This window comes from Xenopus laevis, chromosome 6S (genome assembly GCF_017654675.1).
Source record: "Xenopus laevis strain J_2021 chromosome 6S, Xenopus_laevis_v10.1, whole genome shotgun sequence".
Taxonomy (NCBI): domain Eukaryota; kingdom Metazoa; phylum Chordata; class Amphibia; order Anura; family Pipidae; genus Xenopus; species Xenopus laevis.
The window spans coordinates 10,777,778-10,797,832 of record NC_054382.1 but is presented as its reverse complement, the minus strand read 5'-3'; the positions used below and the strand labels follow the sequence as shown (position 1 = coordinate 10,797,832).

The 20,055-nt window shown below is 43.1% G+C and overlaps 1 protein-coding gene across 1 annotated transcript; it reads right to left on the bottom strand.

The window, feature by feature from the left end:
• Nucleotides 1-6,675: 6,675 nt before the first annotated feature.
• insig1.S (insulin induced gene 1 S homeolog) lies at nt 6,676-17,471 on the bottom strand. Its single transcript, NM_001097750.1, is given in 7 exon segments — nt 6,676-6,916; nt 6,951-7,601; nt 8,683-8,782; nt 9,127-9,293; nt 10,550-10,674; nt 14,007-14,351; nt 17,400-17,471. Coding segments are annotated over 5 exon segments (747 nt in total). The 5' UTR covers nt 14,332-14,351; nt 17,400-17,471; the 3' UTR covers nt 6,676-6,916; nt 6,951-7,571.
• Between the last annotated feature and the right edge of the window lie 2,584 nt (nt 17,472-20,055).

Sequence of the window (20,055 nt, the reverse complement as noted above, 5' to 3'; positions counted from 1 at the left end):
ATATGTATGTACGTATATTTTTATTTACATAGCACTGCTTATGTGCTCTGTACAGCAGAACAATACATTAAAATAACATACAGGGGTCATTATAACAAAAGATACAAATAAATACAGAGCACAATAGTAAATAAAAACAAAGCACAGTTTCATTAAAGGTTCCCCAAGAACTAAGGATCAAAGAGACAAGGGGATGGAGGTCCCTGCCCCATAGAGCTTACAATCTAAATGGGTGGCCAACTTACAGACACAAATAGGAGGATACTAAGTGCTGCAGGTTACAGTGGGTGACACTACAATTTAAATGCCAGTTCCCAGTTCAGGTGTTAAAACCTGTAGAAGATGGAAAGATGTAGAACAGTGATCCCCAACCTGTGGCTTGTGAACAACATGTTGCTCTCCAAACCTTTGGATGTTGCTCCCAGTGGCCTCAAAGCAGGAACTTATTTTTCAATTCCAGGCTTGGAGGCAAGTTGTAGTTGCATAAAAACCAGGTGCACTGCTAAACAGAGTCTCCTGTAGGCTGCCAGTCCATATAGGGGCTACCAAACAGCCAATCACAGCCCTTATTTATCACCCCAGGAACATTTTTTCATGCTTGTGTCGTTTCCCAATGTATCTCACAGGTTCAGTGCCATCTCGGGGGCTGATGCCGCCTGAGGCAGTAGCCCTAATGACACCTCTTGGGTGCCAGTATCTCTTGGTCTGCCTCTGGATGTGCCATTACACTGCCAAGGAATATGACTGGCACAAAAGGGATCCTTGAAAGTGGGGCAATAACACCGTGATTGCCCCAGGAAGTTGCTCCTGCCCTACAGAGCCCAGTGCACTGAACTGAAATCATCGGCAGGGTTCTCTATGCAGGAGGATTCAGCTCAAACTCCAAGAGCCCTCCTGCACCAGCCACTTGCTGTAATCTGTGATCCTCACAAGAGGCGACAGAGACTTAAAAAATACTTCGAAAGGCCACTCGTTAACATTTCATTTAGAAAAAAAATGGGCGTAAACTGCAAAAATGGTAAAAAGAACCCATTCTGTATAATTACTATAATTTTATACCAGCCTTTAGTTGCCCTTTAACTTACAATGCAGACAGTGGCATCATAAAACAGCTTGCATTCGATGTTCCCCCCTGATGGCGGTCCTGGTGATATACACGTATAAGGCACCAGCATATTCAGTGGCGCTGTACAATAGAAGGGTACATGCATCAAACATACAGATTGCTGACCAATACAGGAGGTAAGGAAGGTCCTGCTCATTAGAGCGCACTTACCCAAAATGCCCTTAGGTATATCTCTATTTCTGCCACTAGATGGAGCTCAAATGCTACATGCAAAAAATCAGACGTCTCTGCAGAGCATCATAACCTTTGGAAGGACAATCTGTCCCAAGAACCGACTGGGATTCAAAATAGGCCCTGGAATTTCAAGTACACAGAAGCCCAAACAGCCCCCACCAGGCTACTAAATAGTGATTGTCTATAGCATCTTACAGCAGCCCCTCTGGCATTTGCCTGAATCCACAGATTGCCAGTCTGCCCTGTATTCCCCTGTGCTCACTGATCATCTGTCTCTGTTGTTGAGGCATTGCTGTAGAGTTTTAAAAAATTAGGAATTGTACAGCACAGTTGGGCACCAAAGTCATATCATCTCCAATGTACTGATCATAGGATACAGAGCTACAGTACCCGTTTGCACGTGCAATAAAGCTCCATTGTCACTGTGCTTATAACTGGCCAGAGAATTCCAAGCAGACTTTCCTTTTCCGATGGAATTCATTTTCAGCCGACTGTAGTCAGTCAACCTAAATGACCAGCAGGTGATGCTGTTGTTTTAAATGTATAATAACGGTAAAAAACTACTAATATCGTAAAAACTAGAATACATATAATTAATGGAACTTGCAAAATTGCTCAGAAAAGCACTATAAGCAATTTTGCTTTGATTTGTTTTGAGGGCGTCCTGTCTTTCTCCATTGAGCCTGACCCCCTGTTCTAACTCCAGCCCTGTGGCCAACATATACAGGTGTGTTATCCCGAAAACCATTATCCAGACAGGTCAGAATTATGGGGAAGTGATCTCTCTCATTTTTTTCTACCTTTTTTTTCTTTTAGCCATGCTGGGGGCCAGGGAGGAAGGTTGGAAGCCGCTTCCGTACAAGGACAGGGTCTGAGCTGGTGGGGCCCACCGGGCCAGTCTGGCCAGGCGCCCTAGGCAGGCTGGCCGGTGGCAGCGCCCAATAGGCACACACGTGCATGAAAACGCGATGGAAAAAGTCGCACATGTGCGAAACACGCACACAGAAAACCGCGCATGCGCAGAAAGGGCACACACAACAATAGGGCGTGTGCACATGCGCAACAAGAAGCGAGCGCTGGCCAGAGCAACAGACTGTACCAGACCAGGGGTAGGAGACAAAGAAGGTGCATGCCTGGTGCCCCCTCTTGCTTTGCGCCCTAGGTAAGTGCCTACCTTGCCTACCCCTAGTTCTGGCCCTGCCCACCGGGTTTTTTCCCGGTGTCCCGCTGGCCCAATCAGACACTGTCCCTCCGTCTAGGCTGCCTGCCTAATCTCTGTCCCCTCTCAGCCACCCACCCATTCTGCCTGCCCCTTGCGAGTGGGGATTTCTTCAAAGCTACAGAGGAAGCCGACCCTGCAGCCCTGGTCCCCCTGTTGCCCGGGCCCCCTGCAACCGTCTGATTCCTCTATAGTTACTCCACTGAATGCAGCTCTGCTGGAAACTAGCATTATGCAAGTACAAACAAAAATCACCATGTTCTTTTTAGGGATGCACCGAATCCACTATTTTGGATTCGGCCGAACCCCCGAATACTTTGCGAAAGTTTCGGCCAAATACCGAACCGAACCCTAATTTGGGAAGGGAAAACATTTTTTACTTCCTTGTTTTATGTCAAAAAGTCACGCAATTTCCCTCCCTGCCCCTAATTTGCATATGCAAATTAGGATTCTGATTCGGTTCGGCTAGGCAGAAGGATTCAACCGAATCCGAATCCTGCTGAAAAAGGCAGAATCCTGGCCAAATCCTGAACCGAATCCTGCATTCGGTGCATCCCTAGTTGTTTTACTTATAATGCAGCACCCCCTATAATTCCAGCCCTATAGCACCCACAGTGAGGCTTGATGCTTACATGCAGTATTCTTTCCTTTCTTTTTTTGAATTCAGCCTGCTCTTCGGGATGCAGTACAGACATGAACTTGTTTAAAGGGCCTCCCCCAGATACCAAACCCCGTAGGCGTGATTGTGCCGTAGTACTCAAACCAAATTAGCATCGTGTTGTGTCTGTGAATATCAGAGATGCTATTTGGAGTAGAGGGGGCCCGGCACACGCACATAGACTATGTGGGAAGACTCAGAGCTTTCAATTAGAGCTTTGTTTCTCTCCCAGCAGGCAATTGTTCATCCACCTTCCTCCTCTGCTGCCGATCTGATCTTCATTCCTCCTGGCCATCTGCTTGCCCTTCATTTCTGACCTTTCTATTGAATCTGATGCTCTGCGGCCCAGTCCAGACCTTAGTTTAGTCCAAGCCTCACAAACCTGTTCTGTTCGCCTCCAGTATTGTCCATCTGCAGCCTCTGAATCCATTCTGGCAGCTTCCCACTTCACATAGTTATGCCTACCCCATTCCTACCTGCATACTGTATTCATGAAGGCCTGTAAAATATGTGACATGAAATATTTTGATTGTAAGCTCTGTGGGGCAGGGAACTAAATCTTCTTGTCTCCTTGACACTAAGAACGTAATCTTTATTGTATTGTACTGTACTTTATATTTATTTATATTGGATTTTGTACTCATCTGTATTTATTATTGCAATGACCCTGTTTTTTCTACTAATTTATTGTTCTGAGCAATACAAATAAAAATATACATACAAATATGTGACGTGTTGGCATCTTTATGCATTAATGAGCTTTATACCCAGTCAAAGAAGGATTCATTCAATGTACATGTAATATTTTACTGGTTTCACCCTAAAAGAGGTGGTTCATCTTTAAGAAAACATTATGTATGTTATAAAATGGCCAATTTTAGCAACTTTTCAATTGGTCTTCATTATTTATTTTTTTATAGTTTTATAGCTATTTGCCTTTTTCTTCTGACTCTTTGCAGCTTTCAAATGGGCATCACTGACCCTTTTTTCTGTGTATCAGTTACCCCTCCATGCCCGATCCTCCTTTCATGGGCTATAAATGGTATAGACGTCTTCCTACAACTGATCACAAAAGTGGGAGAGCTGTGGCTCACTTTCTCATCTGCTGACGCACCATGAACTGGCCAACATAGACCATCACCTCTAAACTGCCTTATTTCAGAACCATCAGATGGTGAAACTTTGTATTGCTTTGTAGGGATGCATGGAATCCCCTATTTTGGATTCGTCCGAAACCCCTGAATCCTTCGCGAAAGATTCGGCGGAATACCGGACTGAATCTGAATCCTAATTTGCATATGGAAATAAGGGGTGGAAAGGGGAAAACATTTTTATTTCCTTGTTTTGTGACAAAAATTCACACGGTTTTCCTCCACACCCCTAATTTGCATACGCAAATTAGGATTTGGATTGGGTTCAGCCAGGCAGAAGGATTTGGCTGAATCCGAATCCTGCTGAAAATGCAGAATCCTGGATTTGGTGCATCCCTATTGTTTTGATAAGGGCATGGTAGTAATGTTCGGGATGGCCGGAATCCTGCAGGTTTACCCGAGGGTTGGGCAGGTTTGGGCCATCTCCTGCACAAATTCTTCCGGTTGCAGGCGGGTCCGGGTCAAGCTCTTCTCCTGCTCTCCCTGGCCATGACCTAGCACTTCCGGCGCCAAAATTTATAGACTTGTGCCCGCCACTGCCCGTTTTCTGATGTCACTGCGGGGTGGGCGCGGGGCTATAAAAAGAGGGACAGCAGCGGGCCTTGCCGGGTGCGGATTAGGAGGGAGCGGGTTGAGAAATTCTCGACCTGCACATCAAAAGTGCATGGTGCCCTGCAGAGTCCGATCGATATACTGATATGGGACCCGTTATCCAGAATGCCCGGGACCTGGGGCTTTCTGGATAATGGATCTTTCCGTAATTTGGATCTTTGTACCTTAAGTCTACTAGAAAATCATGTAAATAATAAATAAACCCAATAGGCTGGTTTTGCTTCCAATAAGGATTAATTATATCTTAGTTGGGATGAAGTACAAGTTACTGTTTTAAATGAAGTCTATGGGAGATGGCCTTTCTGTAATTCAGAGCTTTCTGGATAATGGGTTTCCAGATAACGGATCCCATACCTGTACTATGGATATCAGTCAGTAAATTATTGGGAGTCCCAACTTCTAACCCAGTCTGTGCTGGTTCAATTTTGTATTTCTATCATAACTGTCCTAATGAGCAACAACCAGGGTACGGCTTAATATAAGATACAGATGGGAATACTCACACCTAGATCTCAACACAAGAAAGCGCACAAGTATGAAATGAGACACAAAATGTATTTATTTTTTTTTAAAAAAAATGTTGAAAGCAATATACATCTATACACATATCAAAGAAACCCTACACGCAATGATCTGGTAACAAAATCAAAAATAAAGTTGAAATCCAGCATAGTGCAATTTTCCCGTACTTTTTTTTTGCCGTGAATCACTTCGGCTCACGGTCTTGCTACAAGTGTTGGCAACGTGTTTTTTTTTTTAATGAATATTTTTGGCTTTATTTTAGATACAAAAATCCCGAAAAGTGGAAATAAGACAGAAGCCCCCCTTCCTGGACCGAGATACGATCTATAACCTTAACAGAATAAATAGAATGATTTGAAATAGATTTTACATTTCCGAGTTAATTTCGTAGAACAATCAAGTTAGAGATAGATGTAATACTTCTTATGTCTTCTTTAGTTTACACAGCATTGATCAATTCCTAAATAGTGATGGGTGAAAATTTGCGAAATTGCCACGGAAATTGACTTTAAATGCGCGTCAAATGTCACCGGCGTCGGAATTGTCGCTGGCATCAGTTTTGACGTCTGTGAATTGACGTTGACGTCAAAATTCGTGTTTCACTAACCTTTCGCCCGTTTCGCGGCAAAGCGAAACGGGACAAATTCGCCGTTCCTAAACAGTAGACACAATGAACAAATGAATGTGTCTCTATCTAGAATTTTCCCAGCTTTAGGGTTGTGACACAGGGGCAGATTCGGGGGGATATAGTCGTCTGGCGACAATCTCCCCGAACTGCCTTTGCGGGTCTTCCCATCCTCTATAATAAAAAGTCACCTGCGCTAAAGCACACACGGCTCTTCGTTTTCCGAAGTTGCCCGAAGGTGCCTGACGAGGAACCTTCGGGCAACTTCTGATAACGAAGCGAATCCTGATTCGATGCATCCCTTATGTGTATTGTAAAGCGAATACTAGGGCATGTTTTGTTTTTGTTTTTTCCCAAACACATTGCACTGTCGTATTTTAGCTCAGATTTGATCTATACATGTAATTATAGGACCAATAAGAATACTTTGTGCTCACCCATATGACAAAATATTTAAAATAACAAAAATGTATATAATGAAGTGACAAATGCACTTTTTTCTCCTTTTTCTTTTTACAAGGCAATCACAGACTGCAAATATTAATAAGGCTGTGCGGCAAAAAGGCGGCCATTCCTTCTTTTCTTTCCTTCTCCTGTGGATTCCCCCCTGCGTTTACTCCCATAGCAAAGTTGAACTAAAACCCTCATCCTACTGGTAGTATATTTTATGTGCTTAGCCTCTAAAGGTGGCCATAGACAGAGATCTGCTCGTTTGGCGATCTCTTCCCGATATGCCCACAGTGAAGTGGGCAATATCGTGCTGATCCGATCTGGGGCCCAACGATCGGATCATAACGGATCTGATACGGGCGGACGGATCGCGGAACCGCATACAACCATAGATGCGGCCGCGATCTGACAGGATTTTTTAACCTGCGTGATCGAGATATTGATCGGAGAAGCCATCGGATGGCCGCACACGGGCCAATAAGCTGCCAACTCGGTCTGTCTGAGCATTTCCCTTTTCGCTTTCAAACAGTGGGGAATAACGGTGCCCAGCCCACTGCTGTTGGAGTTCTTTACTATATGTAGCACCAATCAATCTTTTCTTTACAGCAATACCTAACACTGCCTTTTTACCTACAGCCTTATTTGACATTTAGGATAAATAACAGGCTCCTATCGAAACGCAAACTCTTCTTTTATCAGCACCCAGATCTGTAAATCTTCACAGAACGCAAACGCCTTGAAGCTTCCACAAATCTTTTCCGTATCGCAATTGGAAAATGTAATACTGTATCGTGAAGCCAAGTCTGCACAGAACCTTCTCAAAATGTTCCCATCCTGCAGGGAGATCAGAAACCCTAATGATGGAAGAGGTGTGTCCGGCTTTTCTCCGCCATAAATGATAAAATCATAAGTACCGTGCAGTGACTGGAAACAAAGCAACAGGTTTTATACTGAAGTTTCGTTGCTGTAGTGAATTCTGCGGATTGTTATGGGGTTTTCCAACATTCTCCCTGTTCGGTGGTGCATACATCCCTTTAGTCACTGTGTGTCTTTTCTGAAGAACCCTGAAACGAAGCACGTACATTCAGTATTTCACATCACAAATTTAATACTGAAATAAGAAACTTTCTAAATACAATCAATTAAAAATGCTGTATGTTTCTGAAATTATCAAGTTTATATTCACTATTCCTCTCTCAGCATCTGTTTCTCTTCATTCAGTCTTCATGCAGCAGTTGGGTGTCAGATATTCATTGACAGTTAGATCCAATATATCTTATAGGGGGGCTTCCGTTCCTAGCAGATGTATTAGAGCTCACTCAAATAACTGATTCCAGTACGAACAAAATCTAACAAAACAAATGACTTTTGCACAAATTCTGCATGTAAAGAGACATGATGTCTGGTGATTTTAATAGAGTGAGCTCTAATACATCTTCTAGGCAAATGGAGCCCCCCTATAAGATATATTGGATCTAAATGTCAATGAATATTAGCTGAAGTTAAAGGAGAAGTAAAGCTTAACTAAAGAAGTAGCTAGAAATGTTGTACATTATATTTTGTGCTTCTATACCAGCCCACAGCCCTTTAGCAGTAAAGATCTGTGTCTCCAAAGATGCCCCAGTAGCTCCCCATCTTCTTTTCTGCTGATTCACTGCACATGCTCTGTGCTGCTGTCACTTACTGAGCTTAGGGACCCACTCACAATATACAGTACACATAGAATAGAAATGTCACAATATAAGGCTGATTAGTAATTAATACACATAATTACTACATGGCAGCACAGAAACCAGTGCAATTAGCATCAGAATTTAATAATCAGCAAACCTGTAGCATCAGCTTATATTACAGCCAGGGAAGCTCATTTTCTGCTGGATAATTAGTGACGAGCCCTAAGCTTAGCTTCTCAACAGCCAATCAGAGCCCACTGAGCATGTGAGTGTCACAGACACTTTCCAAGATGGTGACCCCCTGTGACAAGTTTGAAGTCCTGGATCATTGCTGCTATTGACAAGCTCAAACTTTAGCCTCGTTCAATAAGTTCAGTATCTAAAATATGGCATTTTTAGCCACATTCATTTGTAGGAGTTAGGTCTCCTTTATGTATTCTTTGTTATGAGTATGAGAGAGGTGTTCACGTACCATTGCTAACTGTCTTCCTATGTTGCCGACCGTTACTCCTCCCGAGAAAAAGATACATGGCAGCCAAGATCGAATGTATAGGAAGTCTGGTGAGGTGTACCTATTGAAAACAAAAGAAAAGGCCATGGATCCATGCAAAGTATAAAAGGAAAGGATCACATGAAAATATGTATTTTAGCGCTCTTCCACCAGGACTGTGAAAGCCATAGATTAGCACTTCAGTTGTAAGCAATGTCGGACAATGAGATGTAACTTTAGCCGCAACTTTGGCCTGATAGTTGAGGACAAGACTTTATCAGGAAGTCCTACTAGGAGATCCAACTCCAACAGTCAAGCCAACGTTGAGGTTTTCTATGGAAACATAAAAGTTGCATCTCATCGATAAATCCACTTAAAACTCTCTAATAGGGTGGTATTGGTTATGCTTCAAGGAGGTTGACTTACTGGTATACTCCGTTGTAGACAAGAAACTGCGTTATAAGAGTGGCAAGGAAGGCTATTGTAATTCCAAGTCCCAGGCCACTTCTGGAACGATCGAAGGTCCACCACAGTCCCAAAGACAAGGCTGCGAGTGTTAAAGACAGCTGGACGTTATTGGCAAAGTCAAGTTTCTGAAGAGGTCAGGAGTTAAGGAGAATGTCGTAAAATCAACAATATCAAAACTTGGTAAGCAACTAGGTGAGGCACAGGAAGCAACGTGAGGCCCTACACCAGTGATCCCCAACCAGTGGCTCATGAGTAGCATATTGCTCACCAACTAATAATTGGCGTGGAGAAAAGTTTTGGTTAAATAAAAACCAGACCCTCCTGTAGACTCTCAGTCCACATAAGGGGGCTATCAAACCCTTATTTGGCCTTTTGCTGCTCCCTGACTCCTTTTACATTTGAATATTGCTCATGGGTAAAAAAAGTTTGGGGAGTAGCCATTAAGATACACACACACACACACACACACACACACGTTTCCAAGTGAAAGATCTGGGGTTCCTAAGGTGTGGGTCTGGAAAGCTCACAAAGCAAACGAATGCTATAACACGATCTTTGAGGAGCTCAGGTCTTATGATCTTATGAGGGGTTGTTCACCTTCCAAACACTTTTTCCAGTTCACTTGTTTTCAGATTATTCACCATAAACAAAGACTTTTTTTTCCAATTACTTTTCATTATTTATTTTTTATAAATTTTTCCAAAATTGAAGCTTGAAGTTTAATGTTCATGTCTGGTGTTTCAGTCCGGCAGCTCAGTGATCCAGGATAGTGATGTGCGGGTCAGGATTTCCCCGACCCGCACCGGCACCCGACCCTAACCTGCCCTACCTTAACCCACCCGCTATGTCATAAAAGGGGCAGAGCGAGCAGCCGCATTTGACCGTAGTTCGAGGTTGGCCCAAACCCACCCAACCTGCGGGTAAACCCGTGGTTATCAGGTCGGCCTGCACATCACTAATCCAGGAGCATCTGCAATGTTATGATTTGCTACATTTAGTTGATACAATTAGTTGATACATTTCTCAGCAGTATCTGTGAAATATTAGCAACTATTGTATCGGTTCTAACAGCAAATGTATGACCTAAATGTATGAATGTAGAACAGTTTAAGGGTCAGCAACCCTTTAACTGTCAGTGGCCCTTCAAAGAGCTGCTTTAGAAAGTGAAAAATGAAACCTTTCACTTCATTATTAGAAAAACTGTCACAAATAGAAAATAGAAAGTAAAAGTAAAAAGTCTTTATTTCTGCTGATCTGAAAACAACTAAACTGAAAAAAAAGTGTTTGAAGGTGAACAACCCCTTTAATATGACTTGAGCACATTCTAGACTCCTGTGATTGAGAATTGACTAATGAATAATAAACCTCTGGAAAAGGATACAGCACTTGCGTGGTTGATTCCAACAAAAACGGCTATGCACCTCATCACACTGGCCCATTCTCGCTTGAATTTATGGGGTTCTCCAAGACGACTGTCAATGCAGGGGTACAGCAGTCCTACAACAGCTAGGAAATAAAACAAGACTTAGTCTTAAGGGCATGGTCCTTCATTTTTTGTATACAGGTATGGGATCGGTTAACTGGAAACCCGTTATCCAGACTGCTCCGGATTACAGAAAGGCTGTCTCCCATGGGCTCCATTATAATCAAATAATCCAATAAAAATCATTTCCTTTTTCTCTGTAATAATAAAACAGTAGCTTGTACTCGATCCCAACTAAGATATAATTAATCCTTATTGGAAGCAGAACCAGCCTATTGGGTTTATTTAATGTTTACGTGATTTTCTAGTAGACTTAAGGTATGCAGATCCAAATTACGGAAATATCCATTATCCGGAAAAAAACAGGTCCAGAGCATTCTGGATAACAGATCCCATACCTGTATTATAGAAGGGCTAATTCTAAGCATTTGGCCCTCAGATTTTTTATCCCTTTTTTTATAGGGATGCACCAAATCAACTATTTTGGATTCGGCCGAACCCCCGAATCCTTGGCGAATGATTCGGCTGAATACCGAACCCGAACCTTAATTTGCATATGTAAATTAGGGGTGGGAAGGGGAGAACATTTTTTACTTGCTTGTTTTGTGACAAAAAGTCACGCAATTTCCCTCCCTGCCCCTAATTTGCATATGTAAATTAGGGTTCGGATTCAGTTCGGCCTGGCAGAAGGATTCGGCCGAATCTGAATCCTGCTGAAAAAGGCAGAATCCCGAACCGAATCCTGGATTTGGTGCATCCCTACTTTTTTATAGTCTTTGGATTATTTGCCTTCTTCTCATGATTCTTTCCAGCTTTCAAACAGGGGTCACTGACCCCCATCAGCAAAACAAGTGCTCTGCAAAGCTGTAAATGTATTGTTATTGCTACTTTTTAATATTCGTCTTTTTATACAGGCCCTCTCCTATTCCTATTCCAGTCCAGTCTCTCGTTCAAATCAATGCATGGTTGCCAGGGTAATTTAGACCCTAGCAACCAGATGGCTGACATTGCAAACTGGAGAACTGTTGAATAAAATAACTCAAAAACCACAAATAATAAAACATGAAAACCAATTGCAAATTGTCTCAGAATATCACTCTCTACATCATATGAAAAGTTAATTTGAAGGCGAACAACCCTTTTAAAGCACCAGAGCACTTTTCTGATAAGCGGTTATTGCTTGAAAATGGATTAGCCTAAACCATCTTGCAGTGAAGTAGGTAACAGGCTGCACGGACCTGGTTTCATTTGTGAATTTAAAAAAAAAAAAAAAAAAAAAAAAAAAAAAGGTTTTTGCACAGCAATAAAGTAAATATAGTATAACAGCTGTGACTCCTGTTATACAGCCTGATTCAGACGAGTAGCAGTGCAAGCAGCTTACAGCCAACTCCTGATCACTTCTGTACTTTCCAATTCCGTGAGCAGTGTGGTATGTTGAGCTAGGCAGCCAATCAGAACAGAGCCAGGCAGCTCACCAGTTTGGGAGGTGGTCAATCACAAGGAGACAACCTTTCAGCATTTCCCGTGCTATCTAAAGAACGCAGAGCCGGCGTCAGCTCAAAGTGTTCTCATGCAGATATAGGATTTCTGGCTAAACGTTTTTTTAAAAGGGAGTGGGGGGGGGGAAGGAATTTTTGGCAGTCGGTCAATTTATTTAAAGTAGTGGTCCACCTTTAAGTTAACTTTTAGTATGTTATAGAATGCCCAATTCTAAGCAACTTTTCAATTGGCCTTCATTTTTTCTTTCTTATAGTTTTTCTTCTGACTCTTTCCAGCTTTCAAATGGGGGTCACTCAAGGCTACAAATATATTGTTATTGCTACTTTTTATTACTTGTCTTTCTATTCAGACCCTCTCCAATTCATATCCCAGGCTCTTATTCAAATCAATGCATGGTTGCTAGGGTAACTTGGACCCTAGCAACCAGATTGCTGAAATTACAAACTGGAGAGCTGCTGAATAAAATGCTAAATAGCCCAAAAAACACAAATAATAAGAAATGAAAACCAATTGAAAATTGTCTGAGAATATCACTTTCTACATCGTACTAAAAGTTAAGTTAAAGGGGCACAACGGGTGCTGCCATACCACTTGTTTTAGCTAAGCTTGACAGCTGCCGCTGCTATAAAGGCATTTCTGCTTTCTTGCTGTCTCCTAACTATGAAAGGCAATATAGAAAGTAACAATGAATGACTCTCTAGAGGAATCACCAACACAACTGACTTCACAATGCCTTAGGTATTGTAACAAGGTTAAAGGGGTTGTTCACCTTTAAATTAATCTTTCTTATAGGAAATCAAACTATATGTATTTTTCACATAAGAAATATTAAACTCTGCTTGACCACTGGTTTACCTAGGAGTTACTGGGCCCCCATTACAGTAATTTTGGGGCCACATTGTACTTAAAGGAACAGTCACATAAAAAAAAGAAAGTGTTTTAAAGTAATACAAATAAAATGCAGTGTTGCCCTGCACTGATAAAACTGCTGTGTTTGCTTCAGAAACACTACTATAGTTTATATAAACAAGCTGCTGTGTAGCCATGGGGACAGCCATTCAAGCACAGGATACACAGTAGATAACAGATAAGTACTATTATAGTTTATATAAAAAAAGCTGCTGTGTAGCCATGGGGCAGTCATTCAAGCACAGGATACACAGTAGATAACAGATAAGTACTACTATAGTTTATATAAACAAGCTGCTGTGTAGCCATGGGGGCAGCCATTCAAGTACAGGATACACAGTAGATAACAGATAAGTACTACTATAGTTTATATAAACAAGCTGCTGTGTAGCCATGGGGGCAGCCATTCAAGCACATGATACACAGTAGATAACAGATAAGTACTGCTATAGTTTATAAAAATAACCTACTGTGTAGAAATGGGGGCAGCCATTCAAAAGAGAAAAGGCTCAGGTTACACAGCAGATAGCAGATAAGCTCTGCAGAACATAATGGTGTTATCTGTTATCCACTATTTAACCTGTGCCATACAGACTTTTTTCAATTTCCGCTATTGCTACACAGCAGCTTTTTATATATGAACTATAGTAGTGTTTCTGAAGCAAACATCAGTTTTACCAGTGCAAAGCAACCATACATGATATTTTCATTATGTTAAAACACTTTCCTGTTTTCACTTTCACTTTTTATGTTGCTGTTCCTTGAAATACAGGGTGGCCCCAAAATGACTTTAATGGGTCATTTGAATTTTCAATTCGACCCTTGATAAATCTGCCCCTATACTATAATACACTATAAAAGTGTAAGGGCCCCTTAGTGGTGCTTCAGGCCTATAGAACCTTAGTCAAAGACACACTCGTATAAGTATGAAAATAAAAGTACTCACCAGCTGCAGTTCCACAACATGGGGGGACCCACCAAGCTGAGGAAAATATGGTGGCAATGACTTCCTCTGGAAACAGAGTCACGTTCCTTTGGACCTGAAGCAGATTGAGGACCAGAGCAAGGAAAGCACCCACGGAAAAGAGTACTAGGCTTCTCCGGATAAGACTGCGACCTTCACTGCTGGCTAGGGTTCTGTAGGCCAGACTGAGGAGAGAGTTTAAGGAGGACATGGCTTTTCCAACTCTTTGGGGTAGCCAAGTGCTGACCTTCTTGTCTCTTCCTCGGGTGCAAGAGCAACTCCAGCAGTGCTCCTCTAGTGTTTGCATTTGTCTACGACTGTATGGACCTACAGAAACAAAAGCAAAAGCAGAACAGATTAGTTGAAAAGGATAGACTGCTCTGAGTAGAGGGCAATGCCTAACAGTCATCATCAAGATTTCCTACACCAAGATCCTCTCAGGGAATCACATTGACTTTTCCCACCATTCACTTAAAGAGGAAATGCCTGGTGGGTATAGTTCAGTGACAAGACATACACAGCTGACAGTTGAAGTATCTGTTATACATGGTGGATTTCCCTTACAAATGAATGTAAAACCATGGTTGGTGACAGATGACAGTTGAAGTATCTGTCATACATGGTGCATTACACTTACAAATGAAGGTAAAACTAGTCGGTGGGCAAGGCTCTTTGATTGCTTCCTCTAAAAAAAACACCGTACTCCAATGCCCACCATACACGCACTGAATATTGTACGGAAATTAGTTTCGTACGATATTATCTGTGCATCTATGGCCACCTTAAGTCAATATCTGCACCTTTTTTTCGGCTACTTTGTTTTAGTTAGATTTCCCTAAACATCAGCTAGACATGCCACCTCAAATCCTGCAGCCTTTGTTCTAAAAGCTGCAGAAAGTAGCACTGCCCGGCCTATAACATGAACAGCAAAGCCAAAGTTCATAGAAAATTGCATATACAGAGGTGTCAAATAAGCACTGGGTGCACCTAAGATACCCACCTAATATTACCTGCGTAAACACAGACTCCCTTTAAACAGTGGCAGAACCCAATGGCAGTGCTATTGGTATGGGCCTACGAAGCAGAAGGCATCAGCTGTATGGCCTCAAAGCAACCAACATAGTGCCTAGCAACATTGCCCTAGCAACACTGCATCAACTTTATTTGCCAATGACAAGTAGTAAGGCACCAACCTTAATAGACCAATGCTTAGTGTTATGGCACCAACCTTAGTGGGCCTGTGGCATGGCATCATGATTAGAGGACCAATACCTGGGAGTATGGCACCTTTTTTACTGGCCTTTAGTATTGCACCGGAACCAAATGGTAAGACATCTGAGTGTGACAATGCTCCCCTGTATGATGTCAGCTTTCCTGCCCAGCACTCGGCACTACTAGCTAACCCACGCACCAGTGATGTGCTATATAGATCCAACATTATTGTGCATAACTTTATAGAATGGCCAGTGTCAAGAGATATTGGAACCAAGTATATTGGGCTGAAGTGCAGCTGTGTGCCACCAACTTTAGTGGCGAGTTGCACAGTACAATGATGAGGTAGCCAGCTCTATGTCCTTATTTTTTTTTTATAAAGAATACAATAGGTGTAGGACCTCGCACACCCTGCCCAATAGGAGGTTCAGAGATGCCTGGTGCACACAGGTGGAGGTTCGGCCACCTCCTAGTGAAAGTCCAACAAAAGCAAAATCCAATGGCAGAAAGGTCTGCTGTAACACATCGTTTATTGCGGAGTGCAATTCAACGTTTCGGGGCAAGCCCCTTTGCTTGCCCCAAAACGTTGCACTGCGCAAAAAACACTTGATGTGTTACAGCAGACCTTTCTGCCATTGGATTTTGCTTTTGTTGGACTTCTTTTTTTTTTTTTAACACACCAGTATTCCTCATGCCCTCTAAACTTCAACGGCTAAGCCCATATTTAGAGAAGGGGTGCCCAGGCCTGTAGCATTAGAAGCACCACTACTCAGTTTGCCAACATTATTAAAGTACTACTATTTATAGTGAGTCTATGGCATTTTACAGCAGCAGATCTGCCATTTGCCAGAACCCACATATTGCCAGTCTGTCCAGGAGGATCCATGCCGAGAGACATGACACTTTATAGCACAAGATGCACAACAATGTTCCAGTGCTCAGCACTGATGTATGGCAAGAGTTTCAGCAATGCCAAGACAAAAGAATGCAGACAAAACCAAATGCACAGCAGCCAACAATACCCAGAAGCAGGGCACACGATTCCCAGCTGCAGCAGCACTGAGTATTGAGTATGGCACCCAACTCACAACTGTCAGATATGCCCCAGTAGTACCCAGCTGCCTGGTATCACATTCCTTTTAGCCCTTAGTATGGCACCTTATTCCCAGCAGCAGAGACATCCCACTAGTACCTTATAGACAGCAGTGCCCCCTGTATCACTAGTACCAGATATATAGACTATATATAGACAGTAGTGTCCCGTGTCACTAGTACCAGATATATAGACTATATATAGACAGCAGTGCCCCCTGTATCACTAGTACCAGATATATAGACTATATATAGACAGCAGTGCCCCCTGTATCACTAGTACCAGATATATAGACTATATATAGACAGCAGTGTCCCTGTATCACTAGTACCAGATATATAGACTATATATAGACAGCAGTGCCCCCTGTATCACTAGTACCAGATATATAGACTATATGTAGACAGCAGTGCCCCCTGTATCACTAGTACCAGATATATAGACTATATATAGACAGCAGTGTCCCTGTATCACTAGTACCAGATATATAGACTATATATAGACAGCAGTGCCCCCTGTATCACTAGTACCAGATATATAGACTATATATAGACAGCAGTGTCCCTGTATCACTAGTACCAGATATATAGACTATATATAGACAGCAGTGTCCCCTGTATCACTAGTACCAGATATATAGACTATATATAGACAGCAGTGTCCCCTGTATCACTAGTATCAGATATATAGACTATAGATAGACAGCAGTGTCCCCTGTATCACTAGTACCAGATATATAGACTATATATAGACAGCAGTGCCCCCTGTATCACTAGTACCAGATATATAGACTATATATAGACAGCAGTGTCCCCTGTATCACTAGTACCAGATATATAGACTATATATAGACAGCAGTGCCCCCTGTATCACTAGTACCAGATATATAGACTATATATAGACAGCAGTGTCCCTGTATCACTAGTACCAGATATATAGACTATATATAGACAGCAGTGTCCCCTGTATCACTAGTACCAGATATATAGACTATATATAGACAACAGCAGTGCCCAGAGCCCATTGACAATTCCAGTACGAGTCTCAGCAATGCCCCCAGCTCTCCTTACCCACAATGCTGTGCTCTACAGGTCTCCAAGCTGCGCTAACTCCAAACAGAACCCGGAATCAATGATAGCGGATAAGCTTTGCACTTTATTGTCCCTGCCGCCTCCCGGAGCTGCTTAAATCTGCTGAGATGAGTCGGAAGGCTCAGGTAGTGATGCTGTTGTGTCTAAACCACGCCCACCGCGCTCCTCCTTCCCTGCCCCCCGGTGACTCTCAGTAAGTGCAGGATATGCCAACAGCTGTCCCGACCTCAACAACAACATGCGTGTCTGGTGAGCTGCCCCGGCCAATCAGCGGCGGCCTGCCCATATGACGTAGGAGACCGCACCACACACACCCCCAACCTCGCGCGCTCTTGGGCAGGAGACACGAAATCAAAACAACCTAAGGGAAGGGAACACGTGACAAGTCTGTGTGGCGGGAGAGAGAAGACGGATACGCGCAAGTTGGGGGGGCGCGCTTGGTATGGCCTGTTTCTGTCTGAAGGCGGGTACGTGTGAAATGGAATGTGCCAAGTGTGATGTCCCCTGTATGTTCCTAATGTCGTTTTCTATTATCAGTCGGTTATTAACCAGCCTCATGGTGTTTGGAGGTTACTGACTTCTAGGCCCTTGTCCTTTTGAGTGTGTCTGTTGCTGTAAATAGCAGCACTGTTTGTTCTGTTGCTTTATGGACAAAGGGGGAGAGAGCAGTGGCCTTACTACAGTTTAATGCAACAAACTCATATCAGAACTCACTGGAGCTTTGGAAAAAGATGTTTCACTGGAGCTTCTCACACTTCTGTGCCCACTGGAGCCGCTAGACTTTGTGGGCAGAATTGCTACTTTTTTTATGGGAACAATACCAGCTTTGTTTTGTTTATATTTTTACATGTTTTTTATTTGCTGTTGTGGGGATGCGAAAATCTTAGACACCCTTACACATTACAGACAGGCACATCCCTAATAATATGGACGCCTATAAGGTCCTTATGGGGGCCTTGTGCTTATGGAACCCCTGTAGTTCTCACAGTGTACACCAGATGGCACTGTGCCAGAGTATAAAAGGTTTAGGAACCATGAGGTCTGGGTCCATTGCTTTAGCCCAACCAAGCAGGCTGGAAGGGAATGGGTAGTGTCAACCCTAGGTGCCTTGGCCCTAGTAATTAGACAGCTATACTCAATTATAGATCACTCTAGGAGTGATAGAGAGGCTAGATAGTTGAACAGCTCAAGGCTCCGCCGAGGAGATTAGAGGGATTAAAGGGGAAGGAAACCTAGTCGGCGCAAACCCCCCACCCCCCTCCCGTTTGTTGCCCACCCTCCCTCCTCCCCCCTGGCCTACCCGTCCCGCTGGGCAAATGCCCCTAACTTGTTACTTACCCTTCTGCGCAGGTCCACTGATGTCACTTCCGAGCAGAAAATATTTTTGGTAGCGTGTGCCACGGATCTCTCAATGGCTTACATTTGTCACTTGACGGCTCTGAGGATCTAACATCACACCTGGTGGGTCTACCCAGTAGCTTAAAGGGCACCTGTTGGGCAAAAATATCCCCAACTAAAGGCACTGACTAATAGAGCCCCCACTTCGTTGGTTTTTTTTTAACACCAATTGCCGCCCCTGCCAGTGCTAGGCCACCTACACAGGGAGGAAGCTCCTGGTTTGAGCAGCCATGTTGGGGTACACGCATGTGCATAATGAGTGAATGCCACGACTTGCGCATTATGCACATGCATGTGAAGTCAGAGGCGCATTCATCGCATGCACTATGCACGACATGGCCGCTCGCACCGGGAGCTCTCTCAACTGGAGAGCACACACCTTTGTTTGGGGATATTTTAGCCCAACAGGTAGAGTCATACCTGGAAATCCTTTGACATTTTTGTCTTTTTTGTAAGGCTCTCTTCCTGCTGGTGTATGTGATTTTTTGGAGCAAAAACACAGCCTAACCCTGCCGACTTCTAGACCTTTTCAAGTAGAAGCAGCAGGAGGACAGGCCCATCTCTTCTGTAAGACCTGGCCAGAACTAAACTGATAATTCTGGTGGGACATTGGGTGCTGTTTTAGGAAGAATAGCTCCTCAATGGGCCTCTAATGTTTGAACCTAGTAGTGGCCATCAAAGCAGGAACCAGTGCTTGTAAATATACACCCGAATAAGGGCTCTGCACAAAAAAAGCTTCTGTTGTAGCCAAATTTAGCAATAAATGTAGTAGAGCTGTAGCCCATTCTTTACCGCTATGGTTCTAACTTAAAAAAACACACACACTGTGTGGGCAGCAAGATAAAAGGGGACAGTTATTTGAGCACGGGTATCCATCAAAATAATTTATCCCTTCACACAAAAGTCAGGCATTTTTCTGTTCTTAGTAAAGACACATCCTTATTTACTGGCACAGTACTCTGTGAGGTTGTACAAAGGAATGCTGCAAGGGATCAAAGTTCCAGCTCCTATTTTCCGATGGCCTGTCCTGCTGGGAGCGGAAGAATACAGCAAACATTTGATAGGTTAAATCAGGTCAGCTAGGAGATGAAGAAAAAGAGTGGGTGTGGCTGCTCAGGTGATGATGCACTTGCGGCACTGCGTGCTATCTTCCAGAGTAAAGTTCCCCTTTATTAGCACTTAAATACTCACATATGCTCATTTGTTTAAAAAAAAAAGAGCAGTCTGGCTTGTGTTC